The sequence below is a fragment of the Myxocyprinus asiaticus genome, chromosome 31 (genome assembly GCF_019703515.2).
Source record: "Myxocyprinus asiaticus isolate MX2 ecotype Aquarium Trade chromosome 31, UBuf_Myxa_2, whole genome shotgun sequence".
In the NCBI taxonomy this organism is placed as follows: domain Eukaryota; kingdom Metazoa; phylum Chordata; class Actinopteri; order Cypriniformes; family Catostomidae; genus Myxocyprinus; species Myxocyprinus asiaticus.
Window position 1 is genome coordinate 4,824,630 of NC_059374.1, and position 21,490 is coordinate 4,846,119.

Consider the following 21,490-nt stretch of genomic DNA (forward strand, 5'->3'; position numbering starts at 1 on the left):
CAGCCCATTCATATTCCACGTGGAGAGAGATAATCCACTCATATTAACATTTGACATTTTGACATATCAGAAAAAAATAGACTGTGTGTCAAACATAAAATTATAAAGACCATATTCCAACATTAGTGCAACAGTCAAACCCTGCTTCAGCTTCCCCCAGAACCAAACAAACAGAAAAGAGAAAAACATGCACATTAACCCCGAGCACGACAGCGCCAACCGGCGTTCATCCCTCTAAACTCAAAAAGTCCATGTACGCCTACGAGAGTCCCCGCGACAACTTTGCCGTCGGATCGCTTAAGTCCGGTGCTTCTATACAAATTCTGCAAGACAAAATTACATAACAGAAAATAATCTATAAAACAAACTCCAGCCAATAGGCAGAATAAACACAAAGAACATGTAGATTCATTCACAAAACTGTATCGAAGGTGTGTTCCTCCACAAAACAAACTCCAGCCGCTAGCGGAACCAGTACAAAAAAAACCAAAAAACATTCCGTTCAGTTTCCTCAGGCAGTCAAACAAATGTTCAGTGAGCCGGCTGTTCATGAGCGCAGCAGATGACCTAATCCTTCCAATGTCCTACAAAAAATACTCCACAAAGCAAACTTCAGCCAACAGGAGGCATAAGCACAAAGAATGGGCAGACTCATCCACAACTGTCCCGAAGGAGTGTTACTCCACAAAACAAACTCTAGCTGCTAGGCGGAACCAGCACAAAAAAAACAAAACAGGCGCCCAGTTTCCTCGGACGGTCAAGCGCATGTTCAGCGAGACAAGCTCACTCGGGGGCCACACGAGAAACACACCATGACTTTCTCAGTCCATCGATTTTATGAAAACCATCGCTTGTTGTTGGCATGTAAATATTTTGTGGCCATCCTTAGAATCTATTCTCAATTTGACCAGAAACATCAGTGCAAAAGCGATCCTCAGTCGATGCAAGAGTTTCTTGAAGGAGTGTTATTCCACAAAACAAACTCCAGCCGCTAGGCGGAACCAACACAAAAAGAAACAAAATGGTACCCAGCTTCCTCAGACAGTTGAGTGTATGCTCAGCGAGTCAAGCTCACTCAGGGGCCACATGAGAAACATCAAATGGTTTACTCACCCCATTGTCTCTATGAAAGACAATGCTTGCTGTGGGCATGTACTGTACATATTTTGCAGCCATCCTTAGTATCTATTCTCAGTTTGGCCAGAAACATCAGAGCAAAAGTGATCTTCCGTTGATGTAAGAGTTTCTTACATTCCTTGAATCGATCACATTTCTCTTGATGTATTCGCAAAGTCTGGGAACAAGAAAATGCTGTGATTCTTCCAAGAAAGCTTTCCTTTGCTCCTCGCCTCACACAACCCAAGATCTTTATCGGATAATCTCAGAAATTTGGCCAGAATTGATCGGGGCCTGTCTCCATCAGCGGATTCCTGAGCCGGGACTCTGTGACTCTGTGTTATGTCAAGCAGACTCGGGAAGAGCTTGTCTAGGAATTTCACCATATCTCAGCCTTCTTCATTCTCAGGAATTCCAACAATTTGGACTTTCACCAATTATGATTCTCCAAATCCTCCAGTTTTTCCCAAACGTGTTCCAAATCTGCTTTGGACACTAGCGGATTAGCAGCTAATTCCTTCTCCGATGACTCCAGATAATCAATCCGTCTCTCGACATCCCCGATTCTTGTAACCAAGAATTTTGTTGCCATTGCAGTAATTGGTCGACGTATTACAGCAAGATCCTCTAAGTCAACAACAACTTTCGTCAGCATCACAGACATGCTCGCCAGTTGCCGTTGAATTTCTCCCGCTGCACCGTCCAAACTGAGTCCCTGGTCTGCGGGCCTGTCTGAGGTATCAGCTTGAGCACATAAGTGTCTTTTAATATCTCCAGAGCCCGAAGATTTTTAATTCTTTGCCATGTTGACTTCAAAGAACAGATATGTAGCGGGGTTATTGAATCTCTCCGGTTTATGACATAAAAATAATTAAAAACTAGCAAAGTGCGCAGAGCTCGCCATTTACCATATGCCACTCGCATGGCGTCACGTGACTCCTTCTCATATTTAACTTGGAATTATATAATAAAATGTGATTTCCTTTAAGGCTTTAACATTTTTAAATATTGTACAGGGATAGAATGACATGAAAAATAATATTTTAAATGTTAAAATATTTCCAAATACTTAAACGATTTTTGGTCAACCTTACATTTACACCATTTTTAATGAAACCCAGATAACCCAGCCAATTCTATTCTATAATTATATTATATTGTGCAATAGTAATATATTTCTGTCCTAAATATCAAAATCCTTGATGTTTTCTTTCGCTGGAGTTTGGTGTGCACTAAGCACATCACAGCACTAAGCTTCACAAGCTATTCAGAAACTACTCTGAGTGCGGCCGGTCAGAGTTTAAAGTGATCAGATAATACGACAAAACAAACGCGAAACACAATGCAGTCATGATAATCATGAAATGTAAAGCAGACTGGTACCTCTTCACCTTCACATCGTACAAATCAATCAAACCACAAAAGGACTCAAAAACAAACTGTACTCAGACCTGAATACGATTCATTTTTGCGTCTTTTAGGGGGACCTGTGATCATTAGGGCCCAAGCACTGAAAGTACAGAGGCCCAATTGTTCTTCTAAGGATTACTGGGGCCCAAGCACTGAAAGTGCAGTGGCCCTAATGTTCTTCGAAGGATTTTTATTATTATTAGGGCACAAGCACTGAAAGTGGAGGCCCTATTGTTCTTCTAAGGATTATTAGGGCCCAAGCCAGAGGGACACCTGATAAGGCCTGCCAGAGCGTCAGAGTGGGAGAGAGAGATCACAGAGAAAGTTGGCTGCATGTGCTTTTACAGTGTGAAGCCCCAATGACTCGTGTGTGTGTTTTTTGGCCACCAAGAGCCCTTTTTGTTTAAAGTTTGTGTGATGCTGAAAGAGTAATAAAAATACTCACATTGACTGTTCGCTGTCTCCTGACTCCTCCATTGCCCATGAACTCAGAAACTATCACAGTGGTGCCAAAAACCCGGTTTTGGAGGATAATGTCATTATGGAGTCTATACCATTAGTTATGAAGTCCCTCACCAGCATCCAGCAAGACCAACACCAAGCCCTCTTGGAGTTATGCCTGGAGCTGGAACAGTTGTTCCAAGCCTTCTCCAGGCACAAGCAGAGGACCGACAGGTGTTCCGGAGCCTGATCGTCAGAGAGGGGGCTGGTGCTGTGACCCCCCGGAGCCCACCCCACCCGTGACCCTGATGAAGATGGGTACAAATGATGATCCGGAAGCCTTCCTCGATCTATTCGAGAAAACCGCTGAGGTATGGAGGTGGCCTCCCGACCCGTGGGCAGCCCGCTTAGTGCCTTTACTCTCCAGGGAGGCGCAGCTAGCAGCACAACAACTCCTCTGAGAAAAGTCATCAGCAACGGGTTGGTCATAGCCCCGAGCAGAGTTGCCAGCACTTCAGATTGCTGAGCTTCGGGAGGCACGGCCACCTGTTCGCCTTTGCACATCAGCTCCGGGATGCCTGCCGGAAATAGTTGCTGGCCGAGGGAACCCGTGGCGACATGGACATCGTAGATATGGTGATACTGGAGCAGTTTGTCTCCCAGCTTCCCCGAGGAATGTCCGAGTGGGTCCAGTGCCACCACCTGGCATCGCTGGAGGAGGCCGTCCAGCTGGCAGAGGACTTCATGGCGGCTTTTCCAGGAGGCAGCGAAGCAGTGCCTTTTGTTCACTCTCTTCTCTCTCTCCCTCCCCGTTGTCCCATTACCCCCCCGTCCCTCCCAGTTCCACCCTGTTCTGACTCTCCGGAAGAGGGGTGGAAACCCACCCAAACCCCTCCCCTTGTCTGTCCCTCCTACTCCCCCTGTCTCCCTCCACTCTCCTCCCCAGGTTGGCGAGACCACCCCCATGAGTGTGGTAGGAAAGCCTGGTTTGGTCTGTCAGAGCTGCAGGGAAGCCAGGCACTGCCAGGATCAATGTTCTGTGATGGAGTTGGAGACACTGATCCGGATCCCTGACGCTCCGCAGGCTGCCCCCGATTGGGCATGGGCGTATCGGATACCGGTAAAGGTAAAAGGGGATACACATCAAGCTTTGGTGGATTCGGGTTGTTCTCAAACCTCTATCCACCAACGCTTGGTGCAAGGCGGGGCATTGGATAAGAATAAATGGGTGAGGGTGAGGTGTGTGCATGGTGACATTCACAAGTATCCGGTGGTTGCCATTGAGATACGATTCAGGGGAAAAAGGCATAGAGTTGAGGCCGCAGTTAATTCCCACCTCACCCATCTACTAATTCTGGGAACCAATTGGCCTGGTTTTAAAAATGTGTTGATGGGTCCTGCAAAGGGGTGTCATTGTGTGTCATGCGACACTATGGCTAGAGAGGCGGTGCCAGGGCCGTTGATGTCTGCTCCGTGTCATGATAACGCAGACGAGGGAATTCCCATACTCAGGGGCTTCCCTGAGGGGGATTTCCCTCTGGAGCAGTCATCTGACGAGTCCCTCAAGCATGCCTTTGACCAAGTGAAAGTAATTGATGGTCAACAGCTCCAGCCTAATGTTGCGCTCACTTATCCAAACTTTTCTATTATTAAAGAGCGGTTGTATCGAGTGATGCAGGACACTCAGACCAAAGAAAATACAACTCAGCTATTAGTACCAAAGAGCTGTCGGGAAACACTCTTCCAGGCAGCTCACTATAACCCAATGACTGGCCACTTAGGTCACGAAAAGACTTTGAACCATATAATGGCCCGTTTCTTTTGGCCAGGCATTCATGAAAACGTACGCAATTGGTGTGTGGTGTGCTGTGAATGTCAGTTGGTGAATCCACCGGCCACCCCAAAAGTGCCACTGCACCCTCTGCCGTTGATCGAGGTCCCCTTCAAGAAAATTGGCATGGACCTCGTTGGGCCATTAGAGCGGACTGCACATGGCCATTGCTTTGTATTAGTTCTGGTGGAATATGCAATGCGATATCCGGAAGCAGTGCCTCTACGCAACATCTCAGCACGTAGTGTTGCGGATGCACTCTTCAAAATTATCTCCCGAGTGGGGATTCCAAAGGAAATCCTCACTGACCAAGGGACAACATTCATGTCACGTACACTACGCAAACTATACAATTTATTAGGCATTAAATCGATTCACACCAGCGTTGATCACCCGCAAACCGACGGGTTGGTCAAACTATTTAATAAGACCTTGAAAAACATGATTCGTAAGTTCGGACACGAAGACGCAAAAAATTGGGATAAGTGGCTCGCCCCCTGTTGTTTGCAGTACGAGAGGTCCCGCAAGCCTCCACAGGGTTTCCCCATTCAAACTATTTTATGGGCGTCAGCCTCGTGGTGTGCTAGGCGTCATATGGGAAGCTTGAGAGGAAGGACCTTTGAATAGCAAAAACCAAATTCAATACGTTCTTGAACTTAGAGCAAAACTCCATACTTTGTGGCAGGTAACACAGGAGAATGTGCTCCAAGTGCAAGAATGTCAACGCCGAATGTATGACAGGGGCACTCGACTACGCAAAATCACACAGGGAGAAAAAGTGCTTGTATTGCTGCCCACTTCGAGCTTCAAATTACTCGCCAAGTGGCAAGGACCCTTTGAGGTCACACGACGAGTTGGAGATCTCGTTTACAAGGTAAGACAAATGGATAGGGGAGGGGCACATCAAATCTACCACCTCAACCCCCCCAAACCATGGAGGGAGGCGGTGCGTGTAGCCTTGGCGACGGTAGTTAAGGAGAGGGCGGAGCTCAGGCTGGAGGTGACTCCCAAACCAAATTCATTCACCCTGGTCCCTTGTGGAGACCACCTCTCACCGTCGCAGCTTACAGACATTGCCCGGTTGCAAACGGAATTCGCAGATGTGTTTTCACACCATCCTGGTCGCATGAACCTTGTAGAGCACCATATTGAGACCACCCTGGGGGTGGTGGTTTGTAGCTGCCCCAATCATCTTCCTGAACACAAGAAAAAGGTTGTTTAGGAAGAATTAGAGGCAATGCTTGAAATGGGCATAATACAAGAGTCGCACAGTGATTGGGCCAGCACAGTAGTTCAGGTACCTAAGAGTGACGGCTCGGTCCAGGTCTGTGTTGACTACCGGAAAGTGAATGAGGTGTCCAAGTTTGACGCTTATCCAATGCCATGAATTGACGAGTTACTCGATCGGTTGGGCACGGCTCAATTTTACTTGACGCTGGACTTGATAAAGGGTTATTGGCAGATCCCTTTAACTCCAATATCCAGAGAAATAACTGCTTTTTCCACACCGTTCGGATTACACCAATTCATGACACTTCCGTTCGGTTTGTTCGGAGCCCCGGCCAGGTTTCAGCACCTCATGGACAAGATCTTCAGACCACATACGGCATATGCCGAAGCATATCTAGATGATATTATCATTTATAGTAATGACTGGTGGCAGCATGTGCAACATCTGAGGACTGTCCTGAAAGCGCTGCAGTAGGTGGGACTCACGACAAACCTGAAGAAGTGCGCAATTGGGCGGGTGGAAGTTAGGTATCTGGTGTTCCACTTGGGTCACTGGCAGGTGCATCCACAGGTTAACAAAACTGCAGTGATCGCTGCCTGCCTGACGCCCAAGACCAAAAAGGAGGTAAGGCAGTTTTTGGGGCTGGCTACTACCGGAGGTTTGTGCCTAGTTATTCTGATGGCACCAGCCCGCTGACTGACCTTACTAAAAAGGGGGCCCCAAATCTGGTCGAGTGGACAGAGTTGTGCCGACAGGCTTTCTTTAAGGTAAAGTCCACACTTCTCTCTGCCCTTTATTTTGCAGACTGATGCATCTGACAGGGGTCTGGTGGCGGTGCTCTTGCAGGAGCTGGGAGGGGAGGAACGACCGGTACTGTTTATTAGTCACAAGATCTCCCTCAGCGAGACAAAATATAATACCATCGAGAAGGACTGTCTTGCGATTAAGTGGGCTGTCCTTCCCCTCCACTACTACCTGCTGGGGCGGGCCTTTTTTTTTACAAATGCAATTCACACAAAACAATTACTTGAATACACCTCTTCTATGATGAACATGTTTTCAATTACTGAGTTCAAAGTAATTTTGATATTTTTTTCTGGGACTTAAAATAAAAAATTTTATGTGGTGCAGTCATCCAGAGACAGTAAAAAAATTCTCATTTTTAGGTCTCATTAAAAGGTGAAATTCTTGAAAAATTATTGAAATTGTACAACAATTTGGCATGTTGGCATGAGTTGTGCTGAATAATCTTTTAATATTATTTCTTAAAAAAAAAAAAAAAAAAGCAGTGCAACTTTATTTTAAAATATGATTAATATTTGAAAAACTTTGTCCACCAAATCAAAGTCATGTGGTGCAACCAACATGTAGGTAGAAATTTTGTTGTCATGTGACAAAAATCATAAAACAGAGAAGATCTCTTTAGACCCACAAGACTGTGTGTGAAGATTTAAAAACAAATAATTATTTTGTCATATCATTAAATATAAAAAAAAAATGTAATGCCATTTTAATGAAAAGGAACATTTTGTTCAGGTCATTTGGTGCAACCATGAGAAAACGTCTTGATATTCTTGAATGAAAAATTATTGATATTTGTAAAAAAATATTTTTCACCCTGAAACATATGTTTGAAAACTTTTTTTAAATTAATGATGAAGTTGTGCACAGACTCATGTATTCAAGGTGCAAAGAAACTATTTTAATACCTTTTACTTGATGGTTGCACCACATGAGTTTTTAAAAGTCATTAAAATTAACATAATTCTTTTTATTTTTTTTTACAAAACGCTATAAATGTTTTTCATACAATTTGTAAAAACAACATGAAGTCAAAGATTACATGTCTACAAACTTGACACTTGTGTTTTACATTTTTTATTATTTCTAAAAAAAAAAAAACAAATTCACCTCGGACAACCTTATTTGTCAATTTTATTATACCAAATTTACAACAAGGATTGCCAATTCTCGGCTTTGTTATACAGAACCAGATATTCGTGGATGTAATTTCTGCTCATGTAATATGGCTTCTTTGATTTTAATACAGCATAAAAAAAATGTGTAACACTTTTTAAGGCTGTATTCATTAGCATTAGTTAACATATACTAACAATGAATAATACGTTTACAGCCTTTAATAATGTTGGTAATGTTCATTTCAACATATACTAATACATTTTTAAAAGTTGTAAACATTAACATTAAAGCATTATGAACCAACATGAACAATTGTATTTCAATAAATTAACATTAAACAAAGATGATTAAATGATGTAATAAAACATTGTTCATTGATAGTTCATGATACCTAATGCATTTAATAATGCTAACAAATAGAACCTTATTGTAAAGATGTGTGTGTGTGGTGTGTGTGTGTGTGTGTGTGTGTGTGTCCTAAAATCTTTCATGTTATAACATTTAAACTGTCAAACATATTAGTAAAACTGACTGAATATTCAACATTAGAAATTATGTAAGGGTCAGATAAGGCTGAAATACCTGACAACTGCACATTTTCAGTTTTTTGTACAGTGTATTCATAGTTTCTAACAAAAGAAAATATATAAACACTTAACCAACCCACCCTTTACACTGGCATGCATGTTATTTTGCAAGCAGCTTCTAATGTCCAATAAAAAGACAACACAAGAGAAATGACAGAAAGTGAGCAGGGAAACATCCTCAGAGGCACCAGTCCAGAAACACATGCTGACACACATTCAACAAGATCAAAAATAGAACCACCACATGAACTTCAGTAATACGTAGCCAGCTATTTAAAAAACCCACTGCAATCCACGTTACAGACGGCATTAAACATTACAAGACTTTTAGGAAACTAAACAGTGCGTTTAATGACTTCATTCATGTATACAAGTTTAAATGGCGACTTTAGTAGACCATAAATTGCACTGAAAAAAATGTAACTTACCAGAACATCACCAACATAGAAACCCTAGTGCTTGGAAAACGCAGATTTGTCAGCTTCAGCTGAGAGCTGGTAAACACGAGTCACGCATCATGTTATTTGATCACATCTTCCGCTACATTGACTCCTCTGAGGAAACTTCACAAAAGAAGGCAGAAAAATGATGAAAGTTATGTTTAGAAATTTCTCGGAGATCTTGACGCGGATTTCTCAATCTGTCAGATTGGTTATGTTTTGAGAGTGAATGTCCCGGGACTCTCAGCAGCTGATCGCAGCGCTGAGCGCGTTTGACGGACTCACAACAATCACTTCCATTCACTGCGGTATGACAGGAATGCGCGTGTGCTGGACAAAAAGCGCTCCTGGGTCCTAGCGCCACCAAAACTCTGTTCGCATCCTTTCAACTTTAGCTCCTCGTGTAACTGTCCCCAGGAGCGGTGTCATGATCAAATGAAATCGAGTCTAAAATATAAATAATTATTATAGGCTTACCGTAGTGAATCGGGATAAGGTCAAACGGATTTGGTGTACTTGCTCATTAATATAATTGTGTTCATTTTTTAACAAAAAAATCATACATAGTGTAGCTTTAAATGTACACAGACCTGCTCAGGAAAATGAATATACAGTATATTTAGACTGCACAGAAATATCATTGACAGCTGTTCCCTCATAATAGCTGGTGTGCATATATGATTGTAAGGTGTGTAAATATGTCATATTTTGCAGTGTGCTTCATTAATCCTGAAGTGGAGAGCTTGCAAAATGTAACTGAAAAACAAAGAACAATCAATTATTTTTTATTTCACAATCTACAGCATTGGTTATATATACTATTATGTGTAACATATGATTTAAAAGTCATTAAATGTCGTATTTACAAATTTATATCGACATACATCATACAAGGATTTTGTAGGATTTCTACTCAGGCAGTGAAAAAAGTGAACAGAGTACCAACTGAAAGTTGGGGACTTGATTTTGATCAGGTGGACTCATTTGATCAGGACACTGGCCCTAGCATTTTCGGGGCCCTAAGGAGATGCCCTGCACAGACAGTCTTTTCCTGCATGATTTTGTAGTAAATAACACGTCATAAACAAGGCTTGACTGGGTCGTGCGGAGCACTAAGCAGCAGACCACAAAACCTGAATTAAACTGACCATTTTCTTCTTTGAAGCACTACGAACAAAGTCATACATCTCATAAGGCCATACAGTCTCAACATTCTAAACAGCACTAACAAGAAAAAGATGAGAAAACATAATGTGTGCCATTAATGTAGTACACCAACTGTAGTAACACAGGGATGATTTAACAGATATGTTACAGATTAATATTAATAAATGTTTACTTTTACTAAAAATAAAAAAAATAATAAAAACAAATAGGGGGCCCAGAGTCCAAAGTTACTGCGCCCCTGGTGGCACATGCTGCAGTATTTCCACCCTGGTGTAAACTGTGGCAGATACGATTTCCCAGCAATGTATTAATGTATTCTAAAACAGTATATAATTTATTTAACATTTTCAGTGCATGTAGTATAAGTATTATGACGGACATTTAATACACATTTAATACATCAAACGCACATAACTGGCTGCGTAATGATATCTCATCACTCCTGCCTTTATATGCAGAGCGCGGCTCTAAAGATGTCTGTCTCTTTCCTGTGTGCGCATCATGACCCTTGCTCTCTTCCAGCCCGTGATATTCCCAGCTGCTGAAGAAAGCCGCCACCCACACATGCCGCCAACCAGGAAAGGCATCCATGTGACCAACCACCCCCCTCCCTACCTAAACCAAACCCTTCTCTGCTGCCCAAACTTCAGTGAACCCCCGGTCATTACATGGACATAGTGTTCCTTTTATTCAGTTTTCTCGTTAGACATTTTATTTATACATTTTTTGTTCATTTTTAATGAAAGTATGTAATGTTAAATACATACTTTCTTTAATTATTATATAAATTGTTTTTTTGTTTTTGTTTTTTTTTTTGACAGGTGTCATCGGACTATTGTCATGCATAGCTGGGCTGTGTGGCCAGTGTGATTTACACTAAGTCCAAATAATTATTTAAGCCACACAGAACCCATGGTAGGGGGCTCTCTGGTGGTTGCGGGGCCCTATGCAGCTGCTTATGTTACTTATTACAGTAGGTGGGGCAGCACTGAGTCAGGTAAACGCCTTAAAAAACGCCTTAATAATCTGATGATGAAGTCTCATGTACACACAGGTTTCTTGCATTATCAGATGTTTTGAATAAAGATTTTTGGTAGTTATCTGTTGGATGCAGCATCATTTAAAATCAATAGTTTTCAGTTTCAGATGATAATGTAGAAATGTAGTATTCACAATCAGCCATGATTACTTTAATGAGTGAGTGAAAGTGTCCAATAACAGGATGATTACTGAGATTAAGTGAGTAGTATTCAGCTGGTCATGTGATTCTAACATGGCAGCCCCCATGTGCAGACCCTCTCCATGTAGAATAAAACAGCTTTCATAAGGTTACTGATATGACTGGAGTCTTCAATTTAATATGAGTGATATAATATATTCCTACATATATTGTAAAATTACAATTCATGTCTTTAGGAGTTCAACTTTTTTAATGAGGAAAAAATGACTGAGAGCACCTTTAAGTTTAAAATATGTTTTAAATGACACAATGCCATAATTTTGGTAAAATAAAGAAAAAAAATAAATAAAAAGAAATCATACATTTGTGTTAAGAAGGTTCTATTAATAATCTGTGATACATTTCAAAGGGGAAATGTTACACCTCAAAAACTAATGGCAGGTGCAGTTGTGGGACATGTTTTGTTCCATGGCTCAGGAATCAGCGAATACTGTGTGAACACCACATAGTACAGAAAATATAGTGTAAAGAACTGTATAAATAAATAAATTATAGCAAGAATAAAGGTATTAAATATGAATATGCAGTAAACTGAGTAGTTAGCTATGTTTTGATCTCCATAGTTTTTGTCACACTCTTCAAGAACCTATGGCTTGGATTCCCTATCTGTCACTCACTCGACGTTGGTGTCGATGTAGTGACACTAGGGGTCACTCTTGGGAGCCCGAGACACCTCTGGTCTTTGATAAAAGGCCAATGAAAATTGGCGAGTGGTATTTGCATGCCACGCCCCCGAACATACGGGTATAAAAGGAGCTGGTATGCAACCACTCATTCAGATTTTCTCTTCGGAGCCGAACGGTCATGGTCACTGAGCTGAATACTCCTGTTCATTCACCTCTGCTGGATCTGACGGCGCATTTCAGCGGCTTCTCCCTCCTCTTCACTTGTGCACTGCAGAGAACACCCATGGGTGCTTTGGCAGAAAAACTAGAGAGTATATTTTCTGAAAGAGCATTTTTCCCCTCTAAAAGAGTATATATTTCTCTAAAAGAGCGCACACACGGAACGTCTTTTTAAAGACGCGTCTTTTTAAAGATGCTTTTCCGATTGTGTGTTATTCCTGGTTGTGCTCGTTATCTCTCGCCTTCTGACGGTCACGATCACTGTCTTTCGTGTCTGGGCACTGCTCATGAGGAGACAGCGTTCGTGGATGGTCATGTTATCATTGCGAGAATATGTCCATGGCAACGTTGCGGTCGCGGCTCGCCTTCGTAAGAAAGCGAGCCACCCCAGAGGCTCCCGCCTCGGTCCTTTTACCCACGGGTTTGAGGCCAGCGTGGCTAGCACTGGGAGCGATTTGGGGACCCCAATGGGACCGCCTCTGCCGGGTATCCCCCCGCGGACCTCCCATTCCCCAGCACGCTCGTCTGCCCAGATCGGGCTTCCGGGTGAGTCCGCCGGCTCGTCTCACGGCGAGTTCGACCTCTTATTCGGAGCCCGCGAAAGTGATGAACTCTCGAGCGCAGCATCAGAGAGCAGGCTCGTCCAGTCGGAAGCCTCAGCTGGGCTCCTCCCTTCGGGGTCGATCGCCCAGTCACAGGCTGACGCGGAGATGACGACATGCTTTCCCGGGCAGCCGCGAGCGTCAGTTAGAGTGGATTTCACCACTCTTCCCTGAACCCTCGTGGCTCGATGATTGGTTCCTGGGCTCACGGCGCCGCTCAAAGCCACGCCCCGCCCCGTTCCTTTCTTCCCGGAAGTGCATAAAGAGCTGACAAGGTCGCGGGAGGCACTTTTTACTAACCGGTCCCGATCTTTTCAGCTTCCCCGCTCTCACTACCCTCGATGGTGGGGCGGCCAAGGGTTATTCGGCAATCCCCCGGTGGATAAAGGCGCTCGCGGTGCACCTATGCCCGCAGAGCGCCGCCACCTGGCGCGGGTGCCCAAAGCCCCCGTCCAAGGCCTGTAGGTTTATGTCATCTCTGACGGCCAAGGCCTACGGTGCCGCTGGACAAGCCGCCTCCGCCCTGCACACCATGGCTCTCCTGCAAGTCCGCCAAGGCGCTAAAGCAACTGCACGAGGGTAGTTCCGCCCCGGGATTGATGCAGGAACTGCGCTCGGCGACCGACCTCACTCTCTGAGTGACGGAGGTCACGGCGCGGTCTCTCGGGCGGACGATGGCCACACTAGTGGTCCAGGAGCGCCACCTTTGGCTCAACCTGGTCGAGATGGGTGAGGCCGACAAGACATGATTCCTTGCTGCCCCCATTTCCCAGGTGGGCCTATTCGGCGACACCGTCGAGGACTTTGCCCAGCAGTTCTCGATGGTAGAGCTGTAGATGGATGCTAGCAGTATTCAAGAGCTCAGCAAGAATGGTTTCCTTGTTCCCTGGGTCACGTATCCGGTGTGTACGGCTGGCATCACGACCACCATCCACCACTCCATTTGGCAGGTTGGTGCTCCATCGGCGGTCTCCCGCCCTGAGCACCCAGCTATGGCACAAATCCGCCCCCGATGTGACAGTCTCCACGGGTCACGAGGACAGGCCTCTTCCTCCCCCATCCCAGGCTGTTCCGGGGGTGGTCACAAGGAGCCAGGTAAGTGCTTCGATGTCCTCGGAATCAGCACGGCCACGACGTGGTGTGGCACCTCGAGCTCTGCCCCGCCGCGAGGCCCCACCTGCCGGTACATCCGATGACGTTGTCCCTTTGGTCCCCCTTGCGTGGAACTTGGACGCATGGCTTGCGCCTTCCAGTCCGTCACGAGGGCTGGTCCGGACCGTCCAACTCGCTGCGTGATTCACTTCACCGGGCATCCGCCCAGGTCCAGCGGTGTCCACTTCACCTTGGTGAAAGACGAAAACACTGCTACCTTGCGCGGAGATCGCTACCCTCCTACGGAAGGACGCGATAGAACCTGTCCCTCCAGCCGAGATGAAGAAAGGGTTTTACAGCCCCTACTTCATTGTACCAAAAAAAGGCGGTGGGTTGCGGCCAATCTTGGACCTGCAAGTACTGAACCGGGCTTTACACAGACTCCCGTTCAAGATGCTGACGCAAAGACGCATTCTAGCGAGCGTCCGGCATCAAGATTGGTTTGCGGCGGTAGACCTGAAGGATGCGTACATTCACGTCTCGATCCTTCCTCGACACAGACCCTTCCTGCGGTTTGCGTTCGAGGGTCAGGCGTATCAGTACAAAGTCCTCCCTTTCGGCCTGTCCCTGTCTCCTCGCGTCTTTACGAAGATCGCAGAGGCTGCCCTTGCCCCGTTAAGGGAGGTGGGCATTCGCATTCTCAACTATCTTGACGACTGGCTAATCTTAGCTCACTCTTGAGACGTGTTATGCGCACACAGGGACCTGGTGCTCTCACACCTCAGCCGACTAGGGCTTCGGGTCAACTGGGAAAAGAGCAAGCTCCTCCCGGTTCAGAGCATCTCTTTTCTCGGTTTGGAGTTGGACTCAGTCTCCTTGACGGAGCACCTTACGAACGAGCGCGCCCAGTCGGTGCTGGCCTGTTTGAAGGCGTTCAAACAGAAAACAGCGGTTCCACTGAAACTTTTTCAGAGGCTCCTGGGGCATATGGCATCCTCGGCGGTGGCCACCCTGCTCGGGTTGATGCATATGAGGCCGCTTCAGCACTGGCTCCAGACTCGAGTCCCGAGACGGGCATGGTGCCACGGGACACCACGTGGCCATTACGTCGGTCTGTTACCGTCTTTTCAGCCCTTGGACCGACCTCTCATTTCTACGAGCAGGTGTTCCCCTAGAACTGGTCTCCAGGTGCATCGTGGTCATGACAGACGCCTCCAAAACGGGCTGGGGCGCTGTTGGCAACGGGCACGCAGCCGCCGGCCTCTGGACGGGTCCGCGGCTGCGTTGGCACATCAACTGCCTCGAGTTACTGGCAATTCTGCTCGCCCTGCAGAGGTTCCGGCCGTTGATCCAGGGCAAGCACGTGCTAGTTCGCCAAGGCGGTCTGCGCTCCCGCTGTATGTCAAAACTTGCCCTCCATCTCCTCTAACGGAGTCAGCAGCACCAAGTCGCTGCAAGTCACTCACATCCCAGGCAACCTCAACACTTCGGCGGACGCGCCGTCACAACAGGTTACCCTCAAGGGAGAGTGGAGACTCCATCTTCAGGTGGTCCAGCTGATTTGGAGTCGATTCGACAGGCACAGGTGCACCTGTTCGCCTCCCAAGAATCCTCCCCAATGCCCACACTGGTACGCCCTGACCGAGGCCTTCCTCTGCATAGATGCGCTGGCACACAGCTGGTCCCCTGGCATTCGCAAATATGCGTTTCCCCCCAGTGAGCCTGCTCGCACAGACCCTGTGCAAGGTCAGGGAGGACGAGGAGAAGGTCGTCCTGGTAAGCACCCTACTGGCCCGCCCAGACATGGTGCTCGGACCTCACGCTCCTCGCGACAGCTCCCCCCGGGCAAATTCCCCTGAGGAAGGACCTTCTTTCTCAGAGAAGGGGCACCATCTGGCACCCGCGCCCAGACCTCTGGAATCTCCATGTCTGGCCCCTGGATGGGACGCGGAAGACCTAAGCTGTCTCCCACCTGCGATGGTAGACACGTTCACTCAGGCTAGGGCTCCCCCTACGAGGCGCTAAGTGGTGTTCTTCCCGTCGGGAAGACCCCCAGAGATGCACAGTCAAATCAGTGCTTTCCTTCCTGCAAGAGAGGTTGGAAGGGAGGCTGTCCCCTTCCACCTTGAAGGTGTACGTTGCTGCCATAGCAGCACACCACGACGCAGTCGACGGTAAGTCCTTAGGGAAGCATGATCTGATCATCAGGTTCCTGAGAGGCGCCAGGAGGCTGAATCCCTCCAGGCCGCACCTCGTTCCCTCATCGGACCTCTGTAGTTTTTCAGGGTCTACAGAGAGCCCCCTTTGAGCTTTGCAGTCAGCTGAGCTTAAGGCACTCTCCTTGAAGACTGCCCTCCTGACTGCGCTCACTTCCATCAAGAGGGTAGGTGACCTGCAAGCGTTCTCTGTCAGTGAAACGTGCCTGGAGTTCGGTCCGGGCTATTCTCACGAGATCCTGTGACCCTGTCCGGGCTATGTGCCCAAGGTTCCCACCACTCCTTTTAGGGACCAGGTGGTGAACCTGCAAGCGCTGCCCCAGGAGGAGGCAGACCAGCCCTGTCGTTGCTGTGTCCGGTGCATGCTTTACGCATCAATTTGGATCGCACGCAGTGCTTTAGAGTCTCTGAGCAGCTCTTTGTCTGCTTTGGTGCACAGCGGAAAGGAAGCGCTGTCTCCAAGCAGAGGATCGCCCACTGGCTCATTGACGCCATAACTATGGCATATCTCGCCCAAAATATGCCGCCCCCGGTAGGGCTACGAGCCCATTCTACCCGTGGTGTAGCGGCTTCTTGGGGCCTGGCCAGAGGTGCCTCTCTAACAGACATTTGCAGAGCAGCGGGCTGGGCAACACCCAACACCTTTGCAAGGTTCTACAACCTCCGGGTGGAACTGGTTTCGTCCCAGGTAGTGGCATGCAACACAAGCGGGTAAGCCTGGGATAGCCGGCCGGGTGTATCGCTTGCACATAGCGCCTTCCACCTCCTTTTGAGCTGAAGACGTGCGCTGTTAATTCCCAGTAGTGTTCACAAAAGTTGTTCCCTGGTTGACTTACTCCGAGCCCTGTGGCAGTCGAGTTTTCGGAGAGACTCGCTGCCGGCCCAGTACACGCGCTAACTAAGAGCCCGGTTCTGGGGTAGGTGCTCCGCATGTGGCGGTTCCCTGTAAGGCTAACCCCATGCGATCTATATCTTCCGCTAATTCATTTCCCTGCTGGCAAACTGAATCTTCCTTGGGCAGAGCCCCTCTGCCCCAGTCTCCATGTTGTAGTAACTCCTCCCCCATTGGGCAGGATCTACCTTGAAGGCTCTCCACATGGTTGGAAAGACCATGTAATGTATTCTTCCACTTAAATATCCCCCCGCTCTTGGGGCGAGGTGTGGTCTCCACGGTGTCCTCCCCTTGGGAGTTCGGACCTGGCGGCCCAGTCGGATAATCCCCCTTCTTTTTTAGGGAGTGGAAAAAGAGAAGGGGAAAGAGGCCACGACTGGGTTAAGCCTGTCTCTAACTCTGGGTAGTCGACTTGTCCCCAAAAAGGGCAGTTCGACACTCATAAATGTGTTGGGGGAGGTTATGTGTTGACTTGGTGTGCTGGCTATGAGGCACACAGCAAGTCTGCCCACCACACACCGCCAGTTCACGTAACACAGTTCAGCCTTGTGGCGTTTTGTATAGGGACCCCTAGTGTCACTACATCGACACCAACGTCGAGTGAGTGACAGATAGGGAACGTCATGGTTACTGGTGTAACCTCCGTTCCCTGATGGAGGGAACGAGACGTTGGTCCCTCCTGCCACAACGCTGAACTACCCGCTGAAATGGCCGGACCTTATATCGACTCCTCAGCGTAAAACCTGAATGAGTGGTTGCATACCAGCTCCTTTTATACCCGTATGTTTGGGGAAGTCGCACGCAAATACCACTCGCCAATTTTCATTGGCCTTTTATCAAAGACCAGAGGTGTCTCGGGCTCCCAAGAGTGACCCCTAGTGTCACTACATCGACACCAATGTCTCGTTCCTTCCATCAGGGAACGGAGGTTACACCAGTATCCATGACGTTACTCTATATAGTTTCCTACTAGCATCATTCTGTATCCTTTGCCAAGAACACACTATTTCATGTCATATTAGATGTAGAATTGTGTGTTGTTGTTGTTGTTGTTGTTGTTGTGATAAAGAGGTGGTAATACATACTTTGCTGCATGTCTAGAGAGGGCTGGTGAAGTCGGTTTTGCTCCAGACTTTGAAGAACATCCTCGGGAATCCAGTTTTCTCCAGGATCCATGCTTTCAGGTTTCCCTCACAACCCTGTCACCACTGCTGCACCCACCCTCTTGAAAACAATCTGTACCAATGGCACTGTATTAGCATTCACCTAGAATAAGCTTTCAAAACTCAACACAGTTTGAGTGCACGCACACAGGAGATCAATGGTCAGTGAACATTTTCACTAAATAATACATAAGATTTCACTTTTTTTTCACTAAACCTTATCGTATGCTTTCATAACAATCATGAGTCTCATGAAATAATTTATTAGACTTCTGATTTATACTTTTGCATTCTTTTGAAGCTTGAAGAGGTGGTCACTATAAACTGCCATTGTACGATATTACTGAGCACATTTTTTCCACAATTCCTCCCTTTGTGTTAAGAAAAAGAAAGAAAGTCATATAGGGTTATAACAACACAGGGGTGAGTAAACAATGACTGAACAATGACATTTTTGGGTGAACTATCCCTTTAAGTATTATTTTAATAGGTGATTTTTACTTAAGTAAAATATTACAGTGGGATCTGTACTTTTACGGAAGTATGGAACTTATACTATACTTACTATACTTATTTACCAAGTATGGAATACATCTTTAACCACTGCCAGTAGCTTTGTTTCCAAACAAGTTGCAAATTGAATCTATGCGAAAAATCAGAATATCACAAAAACAATTTACAAATAAAGCAGTGTTTCCATCCCATGTTTTCAAGAGAACAAAATCGTCACTTCTGGGGAAATTGGCGCAAAATAGAAATTAAAATAGAAGCTGAAGCCACTGTGGCTCTTTTATTAAATGTAATAAATTAGATGCCCTATGTCTGGGAATGAAAGCGTGTCATACAGTTCTGGGAGGTAATAGTAGCCAATAGTTTTGATTAAAGGTTTTAGCATTTCAGAATAACCAGAGATACATTTGAGATGCTATGTGGTGACATTGATGATATTCTCTGAGCGAATCATGTATTCACATGACTTTTTTGATGTGAATACATGATTCGCATCTATATACAATATCAACAGTATATACATTTTATAGGAATATGCTCTGTGTATCCATCATAGTTTAAGCGTATGTCTTCTTACTGAATAAAAAAATGATCTACCTCTACCTCGTGTACATAGCATAAGTTTTTATGTACATTCTGGAATCAATTTGCATCTTAATGTTTCCATCCAAAAATGTTTATGTGATTTCCCAAAACTTGCATAAAAATATGTGGATGGAAACCCAGCTAATGAGACTTTAATTTAATGATTTCCTTTGTGTTCCACAGACGAAAGAATGTAATACAGGTTTGGAATGACATGAGGCTGATTCAATTATTACAGAATTTTAACTTTTTTTGATGAACCATACCTTTAATAATCAAGAAGTCACGATATCACTGACTGACTTTAACCTGAACATTGTGTCTGCTGCCTCAAAAAATGAAGTCATTACACTTACTTAATTGAATTGTAGAAAGTTTTTTTTTTATTTATTTTTTTTTTACAAGGAATTTAATGTATTTCATTCAGATTAAGTCAGTTTCATTGAGCCAACATAATTTAGTTGGATTAGGTCAAATTACTTTATTAACTCAATTTATTAAGGTTTATTTAATACATTTTCTTATGTTGGTCCAACTTAATTTATTTTATTAACACTAGTATATGCCAGATGAATCAGTGTAATTACAGTGAAACTGTTGTACTGTCAATTTCATTACAACTGCTTATAGAGCGAAGCAGCACTTGAATCAAATGTCACTTTATACAGAGAGTCAATCCTCAACCTAAGCACAAGCACCAATCTTCACCACAATGGTAACCCCAAAAACTACGGCAGAACACATGCCTATATAACAGAACATTAAACATTAACAAATCTCATCCTATTCTCATCTTGCTCAAAAATGCATAAAATAACACTTAATTTAAACATTTGTTTTCTATCCAGTCCCATTCAAAGCATGCTGGGAAATGGAAATCCCCTGCATAATTTGATCCATAAACACCACAAAAAGTCTTCATGTAGTCCCTACTCAAATGGATTAAGTAAACTTCCATTTTACAAACATAAATGGATAAAATGAAATCAAGTTGTGACTAAATGTTCTAGAATTGTGTCGCTTTAGTTAATTTTAATTAAGTAAACTGAACAAGCAGCAAAATTGAGTATGTTTCAAACATTAATAGTATTTTGTCTTACAGAGCCAATTGTGAATTTTTTTCACCTGGCTGTTCAGTAAGAAATAACAATACATTTCTATGTCCTTGTATGAATGGTGAATTTAATTATTAAAAGCATTCAGTCATTAAGTGTGCTAAGTAGTGCCAGACAGTTAGACTAAACACTGGCCATTGTGCATATGTGTGTGTGTGTGTATATGGATTATACACACCCTCAGGCAGCCTATTTTGGGGTGTCTGTGTTATCTGAAAGCAAGCAGAGTGGGGACATGGAACAACTTACCTTCAGAAGAAAGACTAAACAAAATTTCACAACTACCAAGTTGTTTAAAATAAAAGCTACGCATCATTCACATTTTACAAAGAAACGTCAAAAAATGTATTACACAAGCTAGTGACGTCAGTCTCTTCCAACTACAAACTGTTAAAGATCTCAATCTCTCTTTCAGAAACAAAGGCAGATCATCAAACAGTCTTTTCCTCTATTGCTTTATCTTTTCCTTGCTTTCTCTTTTGTTAACAATTTTAATTACGGTCCCAGACTGTAATCTGTGTCCTACCTGTTTAGTGGCTCCTCAGTTGTTGTTGTTGTTGTTGCTGCAGAAATTAGTGATACAGACAGAATTTCTGGGATGCTTTGGGTGAAATAGTTGTTTTTGTGAAAATGCAAAAATTTCTCAATCTAGGAAAGAAGGGTGGAAGTACTCAGGAATCCATGTTTTTGTGTGAGCGTTTGCGATGCGATATGTTGCCACAGTGCATGTGTCCTGACATGCCAGTCCATGTCTTCACACACATACACACACATCCTCTCTGCCCAAACAAGCACAGATCAGCAAACTAAAAAACCCTTTGAATGGGAATAAGGGTGTGTGAGAAAGAGACGTGGGTTGAGGGAGCTAAAGGAGGAGACACAGATACCGACATACTTAGACAAAGTATAGCTATAACTATAAAACTATAGCTCTATGGTATTTCAGTCAGCAAGTAAATTACCTGCCCTCCTTTACTGATAAGTCACTTGCTGATTGTCTGAAAGGAGAAGAGTACCACGTAAAGATGTACACACACACAGACACACACACAGAAAAAGAACACTGAACAGGAATGATGGGTTGATG

At 45.0% G+C, this 21,490-nt stretch overlaps 1 protein-coding gene across 2 annotated transcripts in view; it reads right to left on the reverse strand.

The window, feature by feature from the left end:
• amotl1 (angiomotin like 1) overlaps positions 1–21,078 on the reverse strand; it is a 60,733-nt gene extending 39,655 nt beyond the window's left edge. Inside the window, exons 1-2 of one of the 2 annotated variants that reach the window (XM_051665636.1) lie at positions 20,930–21,078; positions 18,116–18,266 (exon numbers count right to left, since the gene is read on the reverse strand). In XM_051665636.1, coding sequence (XP_051521596.1) covers positions 18,116–18,206 — 91 coding nt within the window. In that variant the 5' untranslated portion in view covers positions 18,207–18,266; positions 20,930–21,078. Of the gene's footprint in view, positions 1–8,964; positions 9,334–18,115; positions 18,267–20,929 lie in introns of those variants that run through there. The other variant, XM_051665637.1, reaches the window with a different exon arrangement.
• Between the last annotated feature and the right edge of the window lie 412 nt (positions 21,079–21,490).